This window comes from Desmodus rotundus, chromosome 6 (assembly GCF_022682495.2).
Source record: "Desmodus rotundus isolate HL8 chromosome 6, HLdesRot8A.1, whole genome shotgun sequence".
NCBI lineage: Eukaryota > Metazoa > Chordata > Mammalia > Chiroptera > Phyllostomidae > Desmodus > Desmodus rotundus.
In genome coordinates, this window is record NC_071392.1 from 80468611 (window position 1) to 80489640 (window position 21030).

General features: G+C 38.4%; 1 protein-coding gene across 1 annotated transcript in view; it reads left to right on the forward strand.

The window, feature by feature from the left end:
* The window catches only part of NUP205 (nucleoporin 205), a 66615-nt gene that overhangs the window by 1563 nt on the left and 44022 nt on the right, over positions 1-21030 (forward strand). The window contains exons 2-12 of the mRNA XM_053926373.1: positions 2696-2838; positions 4123-4294; positions 6667-6811; positions 7198-7357; positions 7805-8033; positions 10284-10448; positions 13375-13550; positions 16332-16448; positions 16619-16756; positions 18544-18694; positions 19933-20138. Of these exons, the coding sequence (XP_053782348.1) occupies positions 2696-2838; positions 4123-4294; positions 6667-6811; positions 7198-7357; positions 7805-8033; positions 10284-10448; positions 13375-13550; positions 16332-16448; positions 16619-16756; positions 18544-18694; positions 19933-20138 (1802 nt within the window). The remainder of the gene's footprint in view (positions 1-2695; positions 2839-4122; positions 4295-6666; positions 6812-7197; positions 7358-7804; positions 8034-10283; positions 10449-13374; positions 13551-16331; positions 16449-16618; positions 16757-18543; positions 18695-19932; positions 20139-21030) is intronic.

Sequence of the window (21030 nt, forward strand, 5' to 3'; positions counted from 1 at the left end):
GGTCCCGGACATTTCCTATTCTAGAGAGTCCATCAGTCATGCCTTTGTCCTACAGTGCCGATTTCATTCTACTAGTACTTGAAACTTTCCCGTTTACTAATAGGAAAAAAACCCATCTTGTTCTGAAATCCAACGCTCAAAACTACTCCATCATTTGCAGTTAGAGAGGGCCAAGAAGGTGATTTCTAGAGAAGTCAGCTAGGCACCATGCAACTAGCATCTGATGGGGGGTCGCCAGGACCCAGGGGCAGACCCGAATTTTGACAGGTACAGAACTCTATTTGTTAGTGTCTCCGGAGTTGATTCGATCCTAGTAATTGAATTTCTCTAATGAGACTCAGTAAAAGACAGATATATGCCATACCAGTATGCCAATTTATTGATCTTTAATGGGAAGTGTATCTGCATTGGTACTCCTGCTGGTGCGTCAGCTCATTCTTTGTTCTAGAAATTTATATGTCGATGTGTATTTTTAATCAGAGGTTTGGCAAGTATGGGAGCGAAGCAGGGAGTTGGATGATTGATTACTCTCTGCGTGTGGTCGAGGCATTCTGATTCCATTCCCCACGCCAAAGACCTGACATACCATTTCCTGCCCTGCCCTTCAGATTAGGGTAGGTGTTCCCTTGTATATATTCTCAGTACTCTATACTTCCTCACATTTTTTATTGTACTGGTAACTGGTTTTTGAAGTCTGTGTTTAATGTTCCACTTGTCAATCTGTAAGTTCCAGGAGGGATCCTGTCTTGCTTAGCCTATAGTCCCAGGCCCTCCATAAGTACTTGGTGAGTGAATGAATGATTGAGCTTGACTGATTTAGTCTGTCCTCTCCCTACACATCCCCCCCTTAAAAAAATTCCCCACTAGATTGCCTTCCTCTGATATTGTTGGGAGAAATGTAGCACATTGAATTAGGTTAACTTTCATGTCCCTCATATTGTCCTGGTAACTTTAGTTGGTTTTGTGTTTTCTCAGATACCAGTTAAATGTGTTCACAGAGCATCCTTTACAGTTTAGGCTAATTTTACAGTTAGTATAGTTATTTATTTCTAAGTTTCATCCATTGAGTGACTGATGGGATTTGACTAGTTTCCCTTTCAGAGACTTTATAAACACATCCAGGAACCCTATCTGATTGTTCGCAGACAGAAACCTTGGACTTCAGGGTAGTGTCTTTCAAATAATGCGCTCTAAATAAATGTAGTGGGTCCTCCACCAGTAAAGGAAAGAGTGTATGAAATACGAGTGCGCTGGTGTAATAAACGAGCGAATGTTAGTATTTCACATGAAACTTGTTTGACTTTTGCATGTATGTGTGTAGTGGGTTGAGATACGGAATATTTCTTACCACGGCTACAGTAAAACAAATTTGGAAAGCCACCGGTCTGACATCTGACCTCATTCTCTCACACGTGCTCTTCAGATTCTCTTTCACACTTTCCCTGGGCTGTTCTTTGTCACCCGCGCTTTTCTCATCCTCCCAATTGCCGCACAAGTGTGTAACCATCCCGTAGAAGTCCTCGACCATCATGTGACCTTTTAAAATTCTCACGTTGTTTGTGGCAACAATTCTACTCTTTTTTTGTATTGTTAGTGGGATATTTCACTCACCTTCCCCTTGTCTCCTGAACTTGATTGCAGGTTCTTAGAAACCAGGATTGTTTCTCTTCTTATCCCCCGTCATATCGTACTGTTTGTTCTTGGAGCTTAAATATTTGTAGATAAGTGAATTTGGCTGAGTTTAGGTAACGTAAATTTGCCTGGGTGTGTCTGGATGTGATCTGAATTTCTTTACTTCCCAGGCTATTTACCGGACATGCCTGAAATAAATTCACCCTCACGTTTCCATGTGGAGGCAGTGCTGCTTAGTGGTTAGGACACATTCTGCTGCCAGACTGTCTGGGTTCACACCCCACTTACTTACCAGGGTGACCTTGGGTGATTTTCTTGACCTCTCTGCCTCAGTTTCCATGTCTGTAAAGATGGGGGAATACATGGCGCCGACCTCATAGTGTTCCGAGATAAACGATACATGGAAAGAGCTTAGAACTATGCTCAGTGGCACACAGCAAAAGTTCAGTATTACTTCTTACTTACTACCTTTACAAATCCAAATGTAACCCTTTTTATATGAATTTACAAAAGTATTTCGTAATTCTGTGCTTCTTATTAGCGGGTATCCTGGCCCAAATGCTTTTTTTTCTTAGCTGTTAAGTTTTATGGACTCTGATTTCCCCCTACTCCTGCTTTTCATGTGGATGGAAAGTGGCTTACATTTACTGTGTGCCTGCGCTATGCAGGCACCGTGCTGTGTGTTCCACCTAGTGTGTCTCATGTAATCATTCAGTGCTAGGGAGCTGATGGCGTCCTTATTGTAGGTATAAGGAAACCGAAGCGTAAACAGGGTATTTTCTCCCTCTGTGTCACCCAGCTAATCAAGTGGCAAAACCAGGTTCCGCTGATACTCCAACTTAAAGTCAGAATTTACATTATATTAAGTTAGATAAAATGATGTTTATATTTTTGCTTGAGAATTTTAATAAGTATGCTTTTATGTTAATGTTTGTTTTATGTGTATAACTCGGTGTGTTTAAAAGTATCCATGTGCATGACTAAAATGTATAGACAACACCTAAGTTATTTTCCAAATACATTGTTTTATTTGATGTTGCCTTTGTTTATTTTTTTCGGTAAGCTGCGAGTCTGTGGGGTCCTTACAAAGACATTTGGCAGACGGTGGGAAATGCTCTCTGGAGAAGACAACCTGAAGCTGTCCACCTTCTTGACATGATTTTGAAGAAACATAAACCCGACTTCATCTCATTATTCAGAAACCCAGTAGGACATTTTCTTTTTCGTTTTTTGGATTTGCTTTTTTAAAGATTCAAGGAGCACATAAACTCTTAATGCATGTAAATGAAATATGGTACTTGTACTGGTCGATCGATGTCAAGTTTTCCCTAAAAATGTCATTTTTTCTAGAACCAGTTATTAGTTTCTTTTGTTTTCTGTAGAAGTTAATAATTGATTTATTTCTAGCTAGGAGATATATTACTATTTAAATACAATTTAGAGAGTTCAGTATATTCTAGAAAAATGAGCCTCTTTGGAATTTCTGACTTATAGTTCATACATCTAAGCTCAGTAAGATTGATTATTTTGTTTATTTCCAGGCACACTTCAAAATTTTAACTCTTCATAATGTTATAGGAGTTGTATTAGCTGAACAAGTCAGATCGTGCATATCATTAATCACTGCATCTTCAAATCCTTTTCGTTCAGGAATACAGTACTGAGTGGGGGAGATTTGTGTTTGGAAATGCCTGTTCTTGCTGTTTGTCAATTTTCTTTTATAGACTAACAAGATCATATAAGAACTATTTCTGAGTTTGTCTTAACCAGAAATGGCTTTTTGCTTTGTAGGTTTTTTAGCTATTTTTATTAGAAAGAGTCCTAGCTTGGGAGCCAGTTGAGCGGAGTTCCAGTGTGGGCTATGCCACCAGAGTTGTATTCCCGTAGGCCTGTCATCTGACTCATGTGGGCCTCAGCTTTTCCACCTGTTAATGGAGGGGCTGGAGTAAATGATCTTTGTAGCCTTTTTTAAGGTGTAAATGTCTAAGACAGTGTGATCCATCGAGTAATTCTGTACTATGTGTTATTCGTTAAATATCTGAACCAAGGTGTAAGGCCTTTTGGTGGATAAGACTATGTTTTAAATAATATACCAATAAACAGTCATTAGCCCCACTAATTAATGTAACACTTCATATGTCCATTATTACTTTCCACTTGAAGATTTTACTTTTTTATTTATTAAACATATAATGGGAAAAGTTCCTTAGAAACTTGAAAAGCAGTATGCTCCTTTGTGTGCTTTCTTCAAATTTTGTAGTTCAGAGTTCAGCAGAAGGCATCGCTGAGAAGGCAGTAATAGGATGAAAAGGTGAAGGCAATGTAAAATGCTGCTTCATGAAGGTCTGATTGTAGACCATCTGGCAAGAAATACCTCGTTTGTCATGTTGCCAGTCTGCCTTAGAATGGACTTCTGCAGGTAGCAATGGAAGACCGTGTTTCCAATGGACTCTTTTCATTACATGACCTTATGTATTTCTGCCATCGCAGCCAAAAAATGTCCAACAACACGAGAAGGTTCAGAAAGCCAGTACGGAGGGAGTGGCCATCCAGGGTCAACAAGGAACCCGGCTTCTTCCTGAGCAGCTCATTAAAGAAGCCTTTATCCTCAGCGATCTCTTTGACATTGGAGAACTGGCAGCTGTTGAGCTTCTCCTCGCTGGTAGGTGACATTTAACTGAACCTACAGTAAGGTAGTAAGAATTATAAAATTATTTGCTCGGAGTTTAAGGTAGTATATCATTTAGATTCCAAAATAGTTTCTAAGGATGCCATTCATTTGAAAAGTCATATTCCAAATATTGCCTTTTGTTTCCCTTTGGCCAATGGAAGGCTTTAGTGACTGGAGGCATTGACGGTGTCTTGTAATATAAGCTTTTACATGGTCGTTCACTAGCAAAGAATCATTGGCTGCATCTGAGAAATTCTGTAGCACAAAGCATTTATTGTCTCATAATGAGGAAGAAGGTAAGGTTTTTGCTTTTTTTGGAGTTTGCTTTTTGAGGGGGTGATTCAGATAATGACTAGGACAAAGTAAGATAATTTCAATAATACTGAGTTCTAGGAAGAAAATAAAACAGGGCAGTGGAGGAGAGATGGAGGCAAGTTGAATAGGGCTCTTAGACAAGGCCTCGGTGACATTGGGGCCTTTGACCTGGCCTTCATGATGACAAATGCCAGGGGTGTTGGCGAGGGAGGTTCTAGGCAGAGCAAACAGCTAGTGCTTGAGGGGAGGACACAGGCATGTGAAAGGATAACAAGACCACAGGGAACATTAGGAACGAGGGGGAGAGTGAAGGGAGATGAGGACAGACCAGGAATCTGACCCTATCCAGTCTTTTTAAAATTTTTTAAAATTTGATTTTAGAGAGGAAGGCAGGAGGGAAGAGAGCGAGAAGCATTAATTTGTTGTTTCACTTATTTTTGCATTCATTGGTTGATTCTTGTATGTGCCCTGACCGGGTATTGAACCCATAACCTTGGTGTATTGGGATGATGGTCTAACCAGCTGAGCTACAGGGTCAGGGCTGGACCTTGTTCAGTCATACAGACCGTGAAAATCATTTGGATTTTATTCTAATTGCAATTTTAAACAGAAGATTTAATCTAGAATAACTTGGAGATTGTTTCTTTGGCTACTATATAGAAAAAAAATGGAGATTTCCATAAAATAAATTCATTTTAATTATAATGAGCCATGTGAAGAAGCCGTGTAGACGCTGTAATTGAAAGAAAGTCTAGTATGTCTAAAGATACCATGTGGCTGCCACACATAAGTCTGTGTTAAAAGAAGTGTGATATTGAGAATAAATAAGGTAGTTTTCCCATTCTGTGATGGAGATGTTAACTGGATGTGCATGAGTTTTGAGTTTAACTCAGAATTTTTATTTAACATTTATTTTTTGCATACCATGGGCTAGGCACTGTGTTACCATTCCAGGGATATAAAGATGAACCAAACCTCAGATAGTGTGAAGGAGCTTATAGTCTAGTAATTGAGAAAGACATGGAAGCAAATAATCACAACCCCATAAAGTGCATTAATGCAGGTGTGTGCAAGATTTAGTGATGGTCTGGAAGGCAGAGGGTTAAACTGACCTTGGGTTGTACTGGGAAGTCTTCACAAAGATGTGAGGCTTAAGGTCGGTGTTGAGAAGTGAGTAGGCACTGGAGAGCATTATGCTAAGTGATATAAGCCAGACGGTGAGGGACAAATACCATATGATCTCACCTTTAACTAGAACATAATCAACAAAAGAAAAAAAAAGCAAACAAAATATAACCAAAGACATTGAAGTTAAGAACAATCTAACAATGGACAGGGGGGAGTGGGGAGGGGACAGTAGGGAGAGGGAATTACAGGAACTACTATAAAGGACACATGGACAAAATCAAGGAGGAGGGTGGAGGTGGGGGAGGGAGGGATGGGGAGAAAAGGCATACAACTGTAATTGAATAACAATAAAAATTAAAAAAAATAAAAATAATCCAATTTAAAAAAAGAAATAAAAAATAAAAAATAATATTTGACTATCTTTAAAAAAGAAAAAAAAGAAAAGTGAGTAGGCAAATGTCAGATGGAATAGGCGTGCACTTAGGAGGACCAAGGGCATCCAGACGGAAGCAATCACCTGTACAGCGGTGTGGAGCAGTGAGATGAATTGGGGAACTGAAGGGACGGGAGTGGATGAGTACTTGAACTACGGGGAGAGAAAGCCATAGGAAATGAAACTGAAACTCTAGGCAGGGTGCTTTGAAAAAAAGACAAAGTGGAACTTACCCAAAGGAGAGCAGTTGAAAGGGTGAGTGACGAAGACGAAACAAAAGACTCTAGGGAAAGAAACTTCTAAATATTGGAAAGATTTCCTGTGAAAGAGAATAAAACAGTGGGTGGATGTTTGAAGTAGAGGACCCTTAGGGGCCCTTAAGCCCTGAGAGTCTGTGAATTCTTTGAACATTGGTATAGTGATTTTTGTCTCATCCTAAGCACATAAGTACTTATTTACTAAATTATTTCTCGACTTCGTTTTCTAGGAGAGCACCAGCAGCCACACTTTCCTGGCCTCACCAGAGGATTAGTAGCTGTTCTTTTATATTGGGATGGAAAGCGATGCATTGCAAATTCCCTGAAAGCTTTGGTACAGTCTAGACGAGGGAAGACGTGGACCCTTGAACTCAGGTCTGTGCACGTCTTGGATTTCAGGGGTTAATTAGAAATTACCTGAAGAATTACAGTGTTAGAAACAACAAAAATCTCTCATTAATATGTATAATTTAAGTAACGTGTGTAACATAAGTCATAAACGCTCCCTTTTTCTGCCAAGACTGACATGACATGTTTAAATGTACTTTGTTTACAAATAGAAGATAATTCAGTTGTTTGTGGTTAGAAGCTTATTGAAACTCAGTGATCCAAGAAGGATGACAACATCTAGGTTACAATTCATTGGTTGTTTCCAGTAACACAACATATTGTCAAAAGAGCATTTGCCGTATCCATCTAACGAGGAAGTATAAGCATTACTAGTCGTTATAACTTTGTTTATTGATTTCTTTTTATTACAGTCCAGAACTGGTTTCCATGACAACACGCTTTACAGATGAGCTGATGGAGCAAGGGTTGACGTACAAAATCCTTACTCTGGTGTCACAGATTGATGTGAACAATGAGTTTGAGAAACTGCAGCGCGAGAGAGGTTTGGGCAGTGAAAAACATCGCAAAGAGGCAGGTTTCACACGATCAATTCATGGCTTGTCAGATCTCGGAGGCAGAAAGTCCTGACAGTCAGAACATTCTTCTGGTACAGGCGTGGGAAAATCAATAATGCATATTAAAGTGTTTAGGCCACTGTGTCTGTGAAATAGACTAGCCGTGGTTTTAGCGTCTTTCTAGTCCCTTTGTACAATTCTAGCTCTTCTTTTGGAATGAACTCTTCAAGAAATTGGTTATCCCACACAGGAGCTTGGAACTTAAGAACGAGGAATTAACAATAGGGTTTGTTCAGAATTTCAGAGGTGAGATTGTAAGATTTAGATATATTTATTTATCTAATAGTTTTTATAAACTATCTTTATAAAACATAGTTTCGATTTTGGAGTAAGACCAGGCTTCAATATGATTTATTTTTATGTTTTTATTTTATCCATATTTAATCATACTTTTTATTTCTAGGTTTCTGATCTCATCAAGGAGTGCAGGCAGTCTCTGGCAGAAAGCCTTTTCGCCTGGGCTTGCCAGTCCCCTTTAGGCAAAGACGACACTCTGCTCCTCATTGGACATTTGGAAAGAGTGACAGTTGAGGCTAATGGCTCCTTGGATTCAGTGAATCTGGCTCTTCTTATGGCACTTCTGTACTGCTTTGATACCAGTTTTATAGAACAGAACATAGAGGAACGCGACGGTATTGGGTTTCATGTCTCTTAATACAATGCACTTATTTCTAAAAGTCAGATGTGAAATTGTGGGCGTAACATTTAAGAAGGGGGATATTTTACCTGCTAAAGTTAAAAATTGTACTTTTTATTCCTTTGTGTACAATTCACTTATATTTGAATATATATGCAGGGTTTGGCACAAATAATGCCCCTTTTTTTATTACAAAATCATGAGATGTAAATTCTGTAACATAACAATATCACACTCAAACACACCATATGACATTTTAGGTGAAATGTTCAAATTGAAATTACAAATTATCACACCCATGTTATTACCCTACCAGCCACACTCAAGCAGGCGTTAATTCTGCCGGACCCTGTGTATGTTTTAATTGAATATTTTATTGTTGTTCTATTACAGTTGTCCCAGTTTTCCCCCCTTTACTCTCCTCCACACAGCCTGTTTCCTATATTCGAGTATTTAGATAATGAGATTACATTTAAAAAATATTTATAATCCTGTTTGATGTTTCTACTGTCCTTTGGGTTTTGGAATGGGAAAGCGTTAAAGGTTATGTAACACATGTTCATGAGTTATGCATGCCTGATTTACTTAATTGCTTATTTCTTTACTATTTACTTACATTTCAAACCTTTCATGAAAACATTCTAAGAGAGAACTATCATTTTTAGTAATATATCATCTTTGTCTTTTATTTTCTCTGAAGCATATACAATTTTACTTGGTAACCACATAACCAATTATTGCTCAGAACCGAGGACCTCAAAAATGATTCCCCCAAAGAAAGATTATTACTATTTAGTGTAATAGATACTTACAATTATTCCAATAATTATCCACCGTTCGCCTGAGTGCATCATCTACTTCTACCTTTGGGTCTGTGAGGAGAATGGATGCTGGCCTGTCATCTTTGGTGACTCTCTGTGGCCACTTGGACGGGCTTATTGAAAACACAGCTGCCCCTTCCCTCCAGTCCAGCTGCCACACTGCGCTTCGTGTGCCACACAGTGAGCAGTGCCCATGCTCATACAGGAACGCTGCTCGTCAGCACACTGGTTACCTTCCCTGTAGCGGGTCACAGAGTTAAATGGGGGTGCGCTGTGCTAATGAAAGGTTGCAAACTGGGACTTTCCGAAGATAACGAAATGCCTGGAAAGTTTCGTAGGCTAACAGAGATACAAAGGTTTTGGCACTAGGTTGTGATTGTATCAATGTCAGGTGCTTAGATTGATTAACTCATTTACAATTTCTGTTATTCTGTTTATCATGATTAATAAATGGGAGAAGTGAATTACTAGTACATGTACAATAGTAGACAAAACCTTTCAAAGTATAGGAAGTTAAATAAAGAATGTGTTCTTAGCCCTGGCCTGTGTGGCTTGGTTGGTTGGAGCATCCTTCTGTGCACCGAAAGGTTGTGAGTTTGATTCCTGGTCAGGTCACATACCTAGTTGAGGGTTTCGTTTCAGGTCGGGGCACATATGGGAGGCAACCCACTGATGTTTCTCTCTCTTCCCTGCCTCTCTCAAAAAATCAATAAATGTATCCTCAGGTTAGGATTTAACAACAACAACAACAACAAAGAATGTGTTCTTGAAGGTTGTGAACTAATGATTCACAAGATGACATCAAAAGGAAGTATAAGAAAATAAGTGAAATCTTGGGTGGTCAGTGGTGTTTCTCATTTATTTATTTATTTATTTATTACTGGTATTCAGAATTCTGTGCTTGTTTGAAGTACCACAGTACAACTGAAGTGTAATTTCAAAATTCTTTGATTATCATTTGGCTATTTCATTTATATTACAATTTATGTTTCATTTATGTTAGGTACTTGTTTGCAATTTACATTCTTGTTTTGGTCAGTTTTTACTTGATATTTTAAATTCAGGTTGGCTTATTTATCTAGTAAGATTCTAATATTTTGACCTTTAAGTAGCATTGATTTATATTTTAGAATTTATATACTGAAAACAGGAGTAGCTCTTTATTTTTCTAATTTATTTATAGTACACTTAAACACCATCGAAAATAATGGAATTAAAATTTAGGATTATTAATATCTTTTGTTTTTTGTGTGTGTGCAATTTTTACAGTAGTGTAATTTTTGGTGTTTCAAACCTTAATGTTAACTAGTCATCATTCTTTAATGAGAATTCTGTGATGTTCCTGATTTTTAGACATTAGTTCTGTATATCAAAGTGAAAACTTTTCTACTTTTTTGGTATAGTGGTCTGTTTTGTGTTTTCAGATATGATTCAGCAGCTCCCACTGCTGACAGAGAGGCAGTACATTGCAACCATTCACTCTCGCCTTCAAGACTCACAGCCTTGGAAGCTGCCGGGGCTGCAAGCCACTGTCAGACTTGCCTGGGCCCTGGCGCTGCGGGGAGTGTCTCAGTTACCTGACGTGACAGGTAAATTGATCGTAGGTGATTTTGGTATGAGAAAGAACGTATCAATTTTAATGGTATTTTGGAAGGGGTGTTATTTTTGCCAAATTTAAGCATGAGCATAGGAAGATATCCAGAACTGTATTAAATGCAAGTTTGTAAGGTGGCGAAATACAGCTTTTTTCCCCCTTGTCTCCCAAAGATTTTATATGAAAATTTTTTCCCTTAAATATAATACGTTAGAAAGGAGATCGTCAGATCAATGAAGAATGAATGTGGGGTTCTGACTTAACAGTGCATTGCCCACTAGGGCATACCCTACTCTGCTGTTTACATTCATGTAATTACCCTGTTCAAGCATGTGATTACCATGCTCAAGCAGAGACACACACTCACGGGGTGAGAACTGTGCTTTCGTTGTCATTTGAAGTCCCAGAGTCGTCGCTTGTCTTTATGGTAAATCTGGAAAGATTTTATTAAAGTTTACCATCCATGCCGATGTGTTCTAGTCCTGGAGTGTCAGCTGATTGCACTGTCTTACCAGTGGTATGATTCTAGAAGGTTTTGTCCGCTAGGTTGTGCTGTTCCCAAGGGGGCTGCGGAAAGCATTTTTCGTATCAGGAGATTTTCTTTGGCCAAGTGGTTTTTATTAAAGCTGATAGGTGGCTAATTAGACCTTTATAATCATGTACAAATTCTGTTTCTGGAGTCTAATTTTATGCCAGAAAAGTACTGATAGACTTTTCAGTACTTAAAGGGCATAAAATTACCCTTTAAACTTTTAAGTGGCTACATGATGCTTCATTAAATTCGCGCGCTGTAATTTACTGTACTATTTCCCTGAGCCTGAGAGGCACGACAGTACGACAGAACGTACTACACTTGGCTGTGGAATAGTAGGTAGGAGGAGGCCGGGAATCCAGCCTCCCTTTCTACGCCTAGGTCTTTGGCTACTTAATCTCTTTAGCTTTACACGCTCATACCCTTTTTTATAAGCTTTGATAATTAGGGATATTATAATTAACATTTTTTAAACTATAATTTTTTTGTAAATTTGAGTTTTAAAAATTGCTATAAAGGATGAATTGTTTATCTTATATTTCAGAAATGGGCATTTCTTGAAATAATAGAGAAGTTTTAACAAAAATCTCAATTTTAAAAAATTAGTTCCCACTCTCTTCATAGACTTCTTGAATTTTATCAAACATGTTTATTACATTAATTTATAAAGGGTGTGTTTGGAATTGTGGTAAACTTTGACAAAATTTGAATATACTGATTTTAACATTAAGACTCAATTTATATTAAGCTGTTAATGCCACTTATTACCTAGTCTTCCATAAATAGTTCTTGAATTGATCATCCTGCAATTTTAATTCCAACATTTATGAATTCAAGTGAAGATTTGGAATTATTGTTATTATTAATATTTACTTAATTGGTAATTTCAGTAATCATTATTACTCAGCATAAGAATTAAGAAACTATTTTGTTCTCAAGGAGTTTGTATGGAATGGATAGATATGTAGGTTTTATTTCAAAATGCAAAACAAAACATAAACCAAAAAAAGCCCATTGCTTTTCCTCTGGTGGAGATTATCCTGGTGTATCTCTATGGCGACCCTTTCCAAGACGATGGAGACGCTTTCAGCAGCACACTGCGTGTCTGTTTGGCCTGACAGGCAGGCACAGTCAGCTCTGCAGCGGCCCCTTTCCAAAGCCAGAGCGCCACAGACTCACCTAGCAGCTTCATGTGTGAAATTCAGAAGAAGTCGTCAGCAATGCGTTTCTCGATGGAAGGACACACTGCCCCTAGGACGTACTATTACCAAGAACACTGAATGTAAGACCAAGTCTCTCTGGGTAGAACTGCCAGTGCTTGGTGTACCCGGGGGACAGAAGATGTGTTCGCTGCACCGTCGGGACGCATGCCGCACCACGTTGTGGAAAATCTACAGGATAAAAGTCCCAGTTTCTTCAGCCAATGAAGGACAAGGGAAATACTGTAAAGATTTAGGAGGAGCCTTCAGTTGTATCAGTTAGCTGCAATAGGTAGCTCTTACTTGGATTCTGATTCAAGCAAACAAACTGCACAAAAGATAAAAGGCAAAAAACAAAACCAAAATCTTTCATAACATTTATGAGACAATTGTAAATTTGAGTACCGTCTGGATATTTGATATTGAGGAACGATATGGTTTATTTTCCTTTTAAAGTACCCTTGAGTTGTGTGCTGAAATACAAGCGAAATGTTAAATTGTCTGGAATGTGCTTGAATCTAATTGTGGTGGAGAGGGAGCATGCGTGGAGATCTAGATGAAATCAGATTGCCCATATGGGTAACACTGAAGCTCGCTGATGGGTATGTGGGGGTTTGGTCTTTTTTTTTTAAGATAATTTGAAATTTTCAAACAAAAACCTAGAAAAATTACAAGTAGACTAGTTTATCTTTAGGTTGAGATTTGCTTTTCAATTTTTGCTACTTGATTACCAAATTAGTAGAGTTACTTAGGTGGTTGTGTTCAGGTTTCGGTCTCACTTATTGGTTGTGAAGACTTTTTCTGAATGACCAGATCATTTCACTGACTGAGGTGAAAGCCTTAGCATCATTTTCACATGTTAATGTTTTGGTAGTAGCTCCCTGACTACGTCACCGTTACATCACGGATCTCTGAAGTAGTTTTTTATCATTCACGATGTTACTGTGAAGAGCGTGTGGTTTTCTAATGTACTTTTTCAGTACTTCTTTGGGGTTTGTGAGTCAATCAGAGTTGAATCCAGGCCCATTTGGTGCATAGCATGTGTAAGGAGGTCGAGCAATTTTGAAATACCAGAATATTACGAGCTATTTTAATCTATTGAGTTTTTATTTTCATTTTTTAAAGATTTTATTTGTCATCTAGTTTAATAACTTTTCTTCCGTGTGCTGTTTTTCTAAATACATTTCTAGCTCTGGCTGAATTCACGGAAGCAGATGAAGCAATGGCGGAGCTCGCGGTTGCTGACAACGTTTTCCTCTTCCTCACCGAATCCGTAGTGGTGTCAGAAAACTTCTATCAGGAGGAGTTTTATATTCGTAGGATCCACAATCTCATCACAGATTTCCTTGCACTTATGCCAATGAAGGTCGGTGAAATAATTTAGGATGAGTAAAAAAAGTAGTAGAAGAATTTTATAAAATAATTTAAAACCTAACAGTGAAACTAACATGGTGTTTTAGAAATTAATAAAACCTTTTAGTATAGATTGAAATTTGACAGGGGTTATGTCACAGCTTGTGAATTAGTTTGTGATTCATGAAAATGAAATAATTAAACCTGTTAACTGAGAATAAGCTAAAAGAAATACTTCACATCGACAGTGGTTTATAATGAGAAAGTAATAGTTAAATGAAAATGTTGAATGGGTAGGAAATTATTAACGCCATGCTACGCTAGCGATTGACGCTGAGTTGCTTCATGTATATTTCTATACAGAGTTGTGGAAGCCACAGCGGAAAATCTCATTGCACAGATAATTGTTTAGACCCTTAATTGTAGTATATAAATGGGCTTCTGCATTGATACAGATAACATAAAGATTATAGAAATTAATGCCAAGACTACTTTTGAATAAAGGGTTTGATCCAAAAAAGGATTCTCAGAGCCATTTCAGACAGCTCCTTCATAACAGATGCTCTCTGTGCCGTTTTGTTCCAAGAAAGCCATCAAAATGGTAGCAGGAGATAAAAGAGGGAGTGAAGTCCTATCAAATCACCCTTTGTGTGTATGTTTTAATAAGCTCTCTTCAAGGATCTACATGTGTAATACTCTTGTGTGGTTCTGATACCATACCCCTTGAAAAACATAAAGCAAATGGAAAAAAAATACCCATATGGCAATAAGCAATCAAGGAATGAAGTGCTAACTCATTATTTAATGAATCCTGTCTATTGAGTTTCTCACGTTTCCAGGTACTATGATAGGAGTTGTGAAGAAGACAAGCAGGAGACTCATTTCCCTTCCAGAAAAGAATTTATAACCTAGCTGGAGAAATAAGATACACACACAGAAAAGCATAGGTAGTAACAGTAAGTAAATGAGAGGTATAGACAGTAAGTTACTATGGACTTACTTAAGCTAAAGATGGCTCACTCAGGACTAGAGTAGTCAAGGAACACAGCAGATAACTGGACCCCTCATCAACCGGGAGGGACTTGGTAGATTAACCTCACAGAATGTTGGAATAGGAAGAAGTCTGCTAATCCTCTTGTTCTACATTTGCAGAAATGAAGCCATAAGGAAGGTTAGGGCTTAATGTTTTTCCTAATTAGTAGTACAGACGGGGCTTTGGTTATGGAGTGATAATGGTATCTGGAAATGAAGGATGAGAGTAATTTGAATAAATAAAATCATAAATGGCTTGGATAGGGCACACAATTTATTCACACAAATCTGGGATACTAGAGTTTTTAAAAGTGGATATAGGATTATTCTTGAATGAGCTTTGGTGGTTTCTGACTTTGTCCACTTCATTCAAATTGGTTGGTATAAGGTTTTCTCTAATATTCCTGTATTACATTTTTCATATCTATAGGATCTGTAGTGATGTTTTCTCTGTCATTCTTAATATTGGTAATTTGTGTCTTCTCTCTTTTTTAATTAACCTACCTAGAGGTTTATACATTGTATTGATTTTTCCCAATGAGCCAGCTTTGGCTTCATTGATTTTCGTATACTTTGCTTAAGTATTTTTTATTTCTGCTCTTTCCTACCATCTTCCTTTTGCTTTCAGTGTAATTTGCCCTTCTCATTTCATTTTCTTAAGGTGGGAGCTTAGATTATTGATTTGAAACCTTTTTTATTTCTAATGGAAGCATTTAACGTTATATATTTATTTCTAATTTCTGCTTTAGCTGTGTCATAAAATTAAAAAAAAATTTATGTATTGATTTCAGAGAAGAAATTAGAGAGAGCGAAACATCGATTTGTTCTATTTATTCATGCACTCATTGGTTGATTCTTGTATGTACCCTGACTAGGAATCGAACCCACAACCTTGGCAAATCTGGATGACGCTCTGACCAGCTGAGCTGCCCAGCCAGGGCCTGTGTCACAAATTTTGATATGTTGTATTTTCTTTTTGTTCAACTTAATATATTTTCTAATTTTCCTTGAGACTTCTTTGATCAGTGGGTTGATAGTATTGATCAATCTTTCATATTCATGCTGATTTTCTGCGTATTTGTTCTATTGAATAATGAGAGAGGAGTGTTGAAATCTCCAACTATAATTTTGGATTTATCTAACGAAATTTTTTGTAAGGGAGAAGTAGCTTCTTATTTCAATTGGCATTTAGTTCACACAAATGTTATAAGGTAATGATTCTCAACCAGGGCTATAATGCCTTTCAGGGCATGTTTGGGAAGAGTGGGGCCAGTTTTGCTCGTTACAATGTCTATAGCAGTGTTGTTGGTAGTTAGTAGGTAGTCCAGGGATACTAAACCATCCTACAGTGTTCAGTGAAGAAATGTTCTGCCCAAAACGTCAGTAATGTCCCCATTGGGAAACACTGTAGTAAAACTCAACTTCTCTATAGTGGGGAAATGCTTTGACATTTAAAGATACTGATATTATAAATTATGGCATGTACGAGAGACAGCCGATCGATGTTTCTCTCCCTCTCTTCCTCTCTTCCCTTCTCACTAAAAATAAATAAATAAAATCTTTTAAAAAGATACTGTAAATTATGGACAGTAATATAATAAAGTTGCCAGCATATTTCTTCATGTCATTAAAGTGGAATTGATATTTAAACAGTTTGTCCTTTATGTAATCACTTTTAGATTGTTGCCTGGTTTCCTGATTTCAGTATTATTCACTCATATAATAAATTTACATCTCAAACCACGTGTAATATATTTATTAGGTGAAGCAGTTGAGGAATCGGGCCGATGAAGATGCTCGAATGATTCACATGAGTATGCAGATGGGTAATGAACCCCCCATTTCGCTTAGAAGGGATCTGGAACACCTGATGCTCTTGGTAAGCCGTTATATGGGATGCACTGTCATGTTCCTTCTTCTGCGATTTTTCTCACAACTTTGGGAATTTTAGATCTACTGTCTTTGGTGAACTCATTAATGTAAATTTTCATTTGAAAGTAACTTCTGAGTTGTCTGTATCTTCCCACAGTCTTTGCTTACTCTCTGCAGATTGGGGAGCTGTATAAGAAGAACCCTTTTAACCTGGAGCTTGCTCTAGAGTACTGGTGTCCCTCAGAGCCTCTGCAGACTACCACTCTCCTGGGTTCGTACCTCGGCGTGGCTCACCAGCGGCCTCCTCAGCGCCAGGTGAGCGCTATGGTTTTACTTTTCTGCTCGGAGATGGTAACTGGCAGTTGGGAAACATGAAAAATGTTTTTTCCTGATTTATTGCTGGTAACACAAATGGCCACTTTTGGAAACTTACACTTCTTCCTTCTATTTAAGGAGATTTGAAACTCTTGCCGTTGAGTTCTGATTATTTTGGAGTTGATGCAGGCAGGCATTGTGACGCACTAGGTGTGTGTCAGGTCGTTACAGACAGAAAGGTGTCCGGTCTCTCCATGTGTAACTTGTTTGAACTTCAGGAGTACCAGCCTGTCCTCTGCAGGCATGACAACAACCAGTGCACCCCACTCTTAACAGGCTGGAGAACATAGAGGTGCAAGGACTAAAGCAGAAAGCTTAGACGTTACAATGGGTGACAGAATGCCTACGAGTCAGTAGATAATGAGGAAAAAGCTCATTTTCTACCCTGTATTAACTAAAGTAAAGTATGAAGTAGCAAATAAGATGGCTTGCCATATCCGTCTTTGGGATTTCCTGTTCCAGAAGTTTCCATGCATTTAATTTTCAGTTGTGCTAGATCCTAAGGTCAGATGCCATTTATTTTACTGTATTTGTTACATTTGTTGTTTCATTTTTCTCCCCATTTAAAGAATGTTTTAGAAAATGATTTATTCAATTTGTTTAATCCTCACGCAAGGATATGCTTACTGATTTTAGAGAGAGAGGAAGGGGTGGGGGGTGGAGAGAAAGAAACAATGTGAGAGAGAAACATCGATTGTGCCCTCCCATACGTCCCCCAAACGGGAATTGAACCTGCGTCCTAGGTGTGTGCTCTGACCAGGATCAAACCCACAGCCTTTGGTGTGTGAGGTGATGCTGCAACCAACTGAGCCACCTGGCCAGGGCGGATTTATTAACATTTTTAAAGACTTGAAAAAGAACTTTGTATTACGAAAATTTTCAACCATGGAAGAGAAATTAATTCTGATGAACATCCAGCATCTCAGTTCAATCGCTGTTAATATCTTGCCATGTTTGCTTCATCTACTGCAGTTATTTTTACTACTTTTATTTTGCTGGAGTATTTTAAATAAATTGTAAGCAGCATGAGATATTGGTGCCTTCTCGTTAGTGAAGTTAATATCTCTTCCAAATAAGAGTATTTTTTTCATAATTACAAAATCATTATTACACCTAACAGATTTAACAATAATTTCCAGAGACCTGTGGAATTTCAGCTTAGAGTTCCAACTAATGAGTCTGAGCAATATTTTTAGCTGTCGATAATAGATTTAAGGAATAAGCAAGAAAAAAGGAAACCCTAACACGTGGACTTACAGGAGTGTAGGAACATGGCATTGGCTGGAACACAAACAAAATATGTTCAGGTTACCATCAAAAATTATTTCGGGTTCCAAGGTCTTTATACTGAATTTGACTGGAATTTAGGAACTCTGATTTCTAGGTATGTCTTTGAATTTGCAGGTTACTTTTACATTGGTAAATTTTTTCAATTGTTTTGCATATTTAGAATGTGAGTAGTCTTATGTTCTCTGATGTTGAGATGTTTGGGAAAAAAGTGTACCTTATGTTCACAAAAAATATTATTCTGTAATTGTATTAAATTGCTCATAACAAGGTTGAAAAAGCAAATTTTCCTAAGTAGAATGCCAGATTATTTTGGCTTTTGGGGGTTAAATCAGAGTACTTCATTAGTTTTAGTTAGTATGTAGTCTTTATTAGCGAGTCCATGTTGCCTTAAATTGAAGATATGCTTTATGTAAACTAATGCTTTCCACCTATTTCAGGTTGTTTTGTCCAAGTTTGTTAGGCAAATGGGTGACCTGTTGCCTCCAACTATCTATATTCCTTACCTGAAAATGCTCCAGGGATTGGCCAGTGGGCCCCAGTGTGCCCACTACTGTTTCAGCCTGCTCAAAGTCAACGGCAGCGGTCACGGTAAGCAGAGTCTGGATGTCGTGTCAGTTCATCGTGACGTTCTGGAGTGCAGTATCCCTTGGTCTTTTAAAGACTATTGGTTATTTGTGGTAGGTTCTACAGATGTATAACTGATGTTTATGGTAACAGGGAAAGAAGCACAGGGTGGCTGTATGCACAGTGATGCCTTGATTATGATCTCACACTGGGGAATTTTATCATTTGCTTTATAAAATACAGTTCAGTTTACAAAATCAAAATTAATACTTAAAAATGTTTAAGAGCGTATCTGGTGCTCAAAGCAACATATACACCCTGCTGCATAATTTTGATGTCTTTATTTTCATAAGTGCTTGTTTTCTAAATGTCTGTACTTAATGATTTTTTTTGGTCCCTCTCCCAACGTCCTCATGTAACTTTCAGACTTGTTAATTTGTTTCAGAGTCTGGTTAAACTAAAAACACTGCAAAAGGGAAGAGAAGGAAATATTTATTAAACATCTGCTTTCCTAGGTAGATGTTTTTACTTTCGTTTACATTGAGGAAACTGAGGTTGAGAGAAGTCGTTTACCCAGAGTCACAAGTAACTGGGGCGCTGTGATTGGAACTGAGACCAGCCTGGCCGCAGAGGCGCGTCTGACTGCTCTGCCGAGGCCGGCTGGTCTTGTGTGCCGTGCTTCTGCGCGTGGTGCTTGGTGTGGATTGAGACTGTAGGTAGTGCTGTCTGTGGGAATTTAAGCTCCACACTTGGGAACTGTGTGGTGGGAGCAGTGGCCCTCTACCGTTACATGACAACACGGAGGGGCTCTGCTTGTGAAGTGGAGGACTGACCTCCAGGGCAGCTCACCTGGGCGTTTACATGGGCACTGCCCCTGCTTAGTCCTGAGCAAAACTAACCCAGACTTCTAGCGCACACAGGGATTCTGCCCTTTCTCAGCTCATTACTTATCTCAGACAAAGGCAAAGGTGGTTGTTTTTATTTTTTAAGATTTTTAATTTTTCTTCATTGATTTTAGAGGGAGAGAGAGAAACATTGGTTGCTTCATGCATGTGCCCTAACCAGAGATCGAACCTACAACCTTGGTGTATCGGGGCGATGCTCTAACCAACTGAGCTACCTGGCCAGGGCAGAGCAAAATTTATTGTTTTAAATTTGTATTCTTATATTTGTATTTGTATTGTTGTAAATTTGTATCCTCCATTTCCAAGCAAATGCTTAGACATTTTTGAAAGAAAATTTTGTGCTGTCTTTCCTTACAGTTGAAAATATTCAGGGAGCAGGGGGCAGTCCTGTTTCCTGGGAGCATTTTTTTCACTCCTTAATGCTTTACCACGAGCACCTCCGGAAGGATCTCCCGAGTGCAGACAGCGTCCAGTACCGCCACCTTCCTTTGCGTGGCATCACCCAGAAGGAGCAGGACGGACTGATTGCTTTTCTGCAGCTCACGTCTACCATCATTACTTGGGTAGGTAACCCATCCACAGCATGTAAGAGTATAATTTTGTTTTCTAGCACAGCGGCGTTGTAAGGAGCCCCCAAATTTTTGTGTATCACTAAGTTTGGTAGGGATAAATTTGGCGCATATGTAGAATTATGTTTTGTTGTTTTGTTTGGCTTTGTTTTTTATTTCATTGTATAACCCAGTCTTGATGTGGCTTCTTTATATCCTTAGTTATAAGAGTTCTGTTTAGCTAGTTTTCTGGTTGTTCTTAAGGGTGGTTGTTCTGTAATTTAGTTGTAATTTTTTCATCATTCTTTTTTTCCTTTTTATCGACATTATTGGGGTGACATTGGTTAATAAAATTACATAGGTTTCAGGTGTGTTTGGATGTAATTTTGATGCGGGCATTGGAGGAGGCGGGCACAGTGTTTACCTACCCCGCCATCTTCACGGGAAGCTTCCTGTAGGGTTCTATTCCTAAGGTCTTTGTTTCTTCACCTTTAGAAGGTGTGGTTCTTGTAGTCCTGTGTATTGCCATAAACTTGTAAGAAAATGACAATATAAACCTGGAGGAAAATAGTTACGAGGACAAATAAGAATCAGTTGTTGGGTGCTCACCCTTCTAGAAAGTTCCCCTGCATAGGTGTGGATGTGTGGGTGTGTACATAAAGAATGTCTGTTATTGAAAAGTTATTTACGGAATCACTCCTCTTTTCTCTCCTTACACCAAGCCGTCTTACCTGCCACTGCCGAATTAGGCTGTGTAAAAGACATTATTTTCATTACGTAATTTTTCTACTCAGAAGTCCCTTCTAGTTGCTTCCATTGTTCAACAGAGCGAAGATAAGTTGCTCAGTCTGACATTCTGACTGAAGGACGGGAATAGTGTCTTCTAACTTTCTGTCCTTTTTTCAGT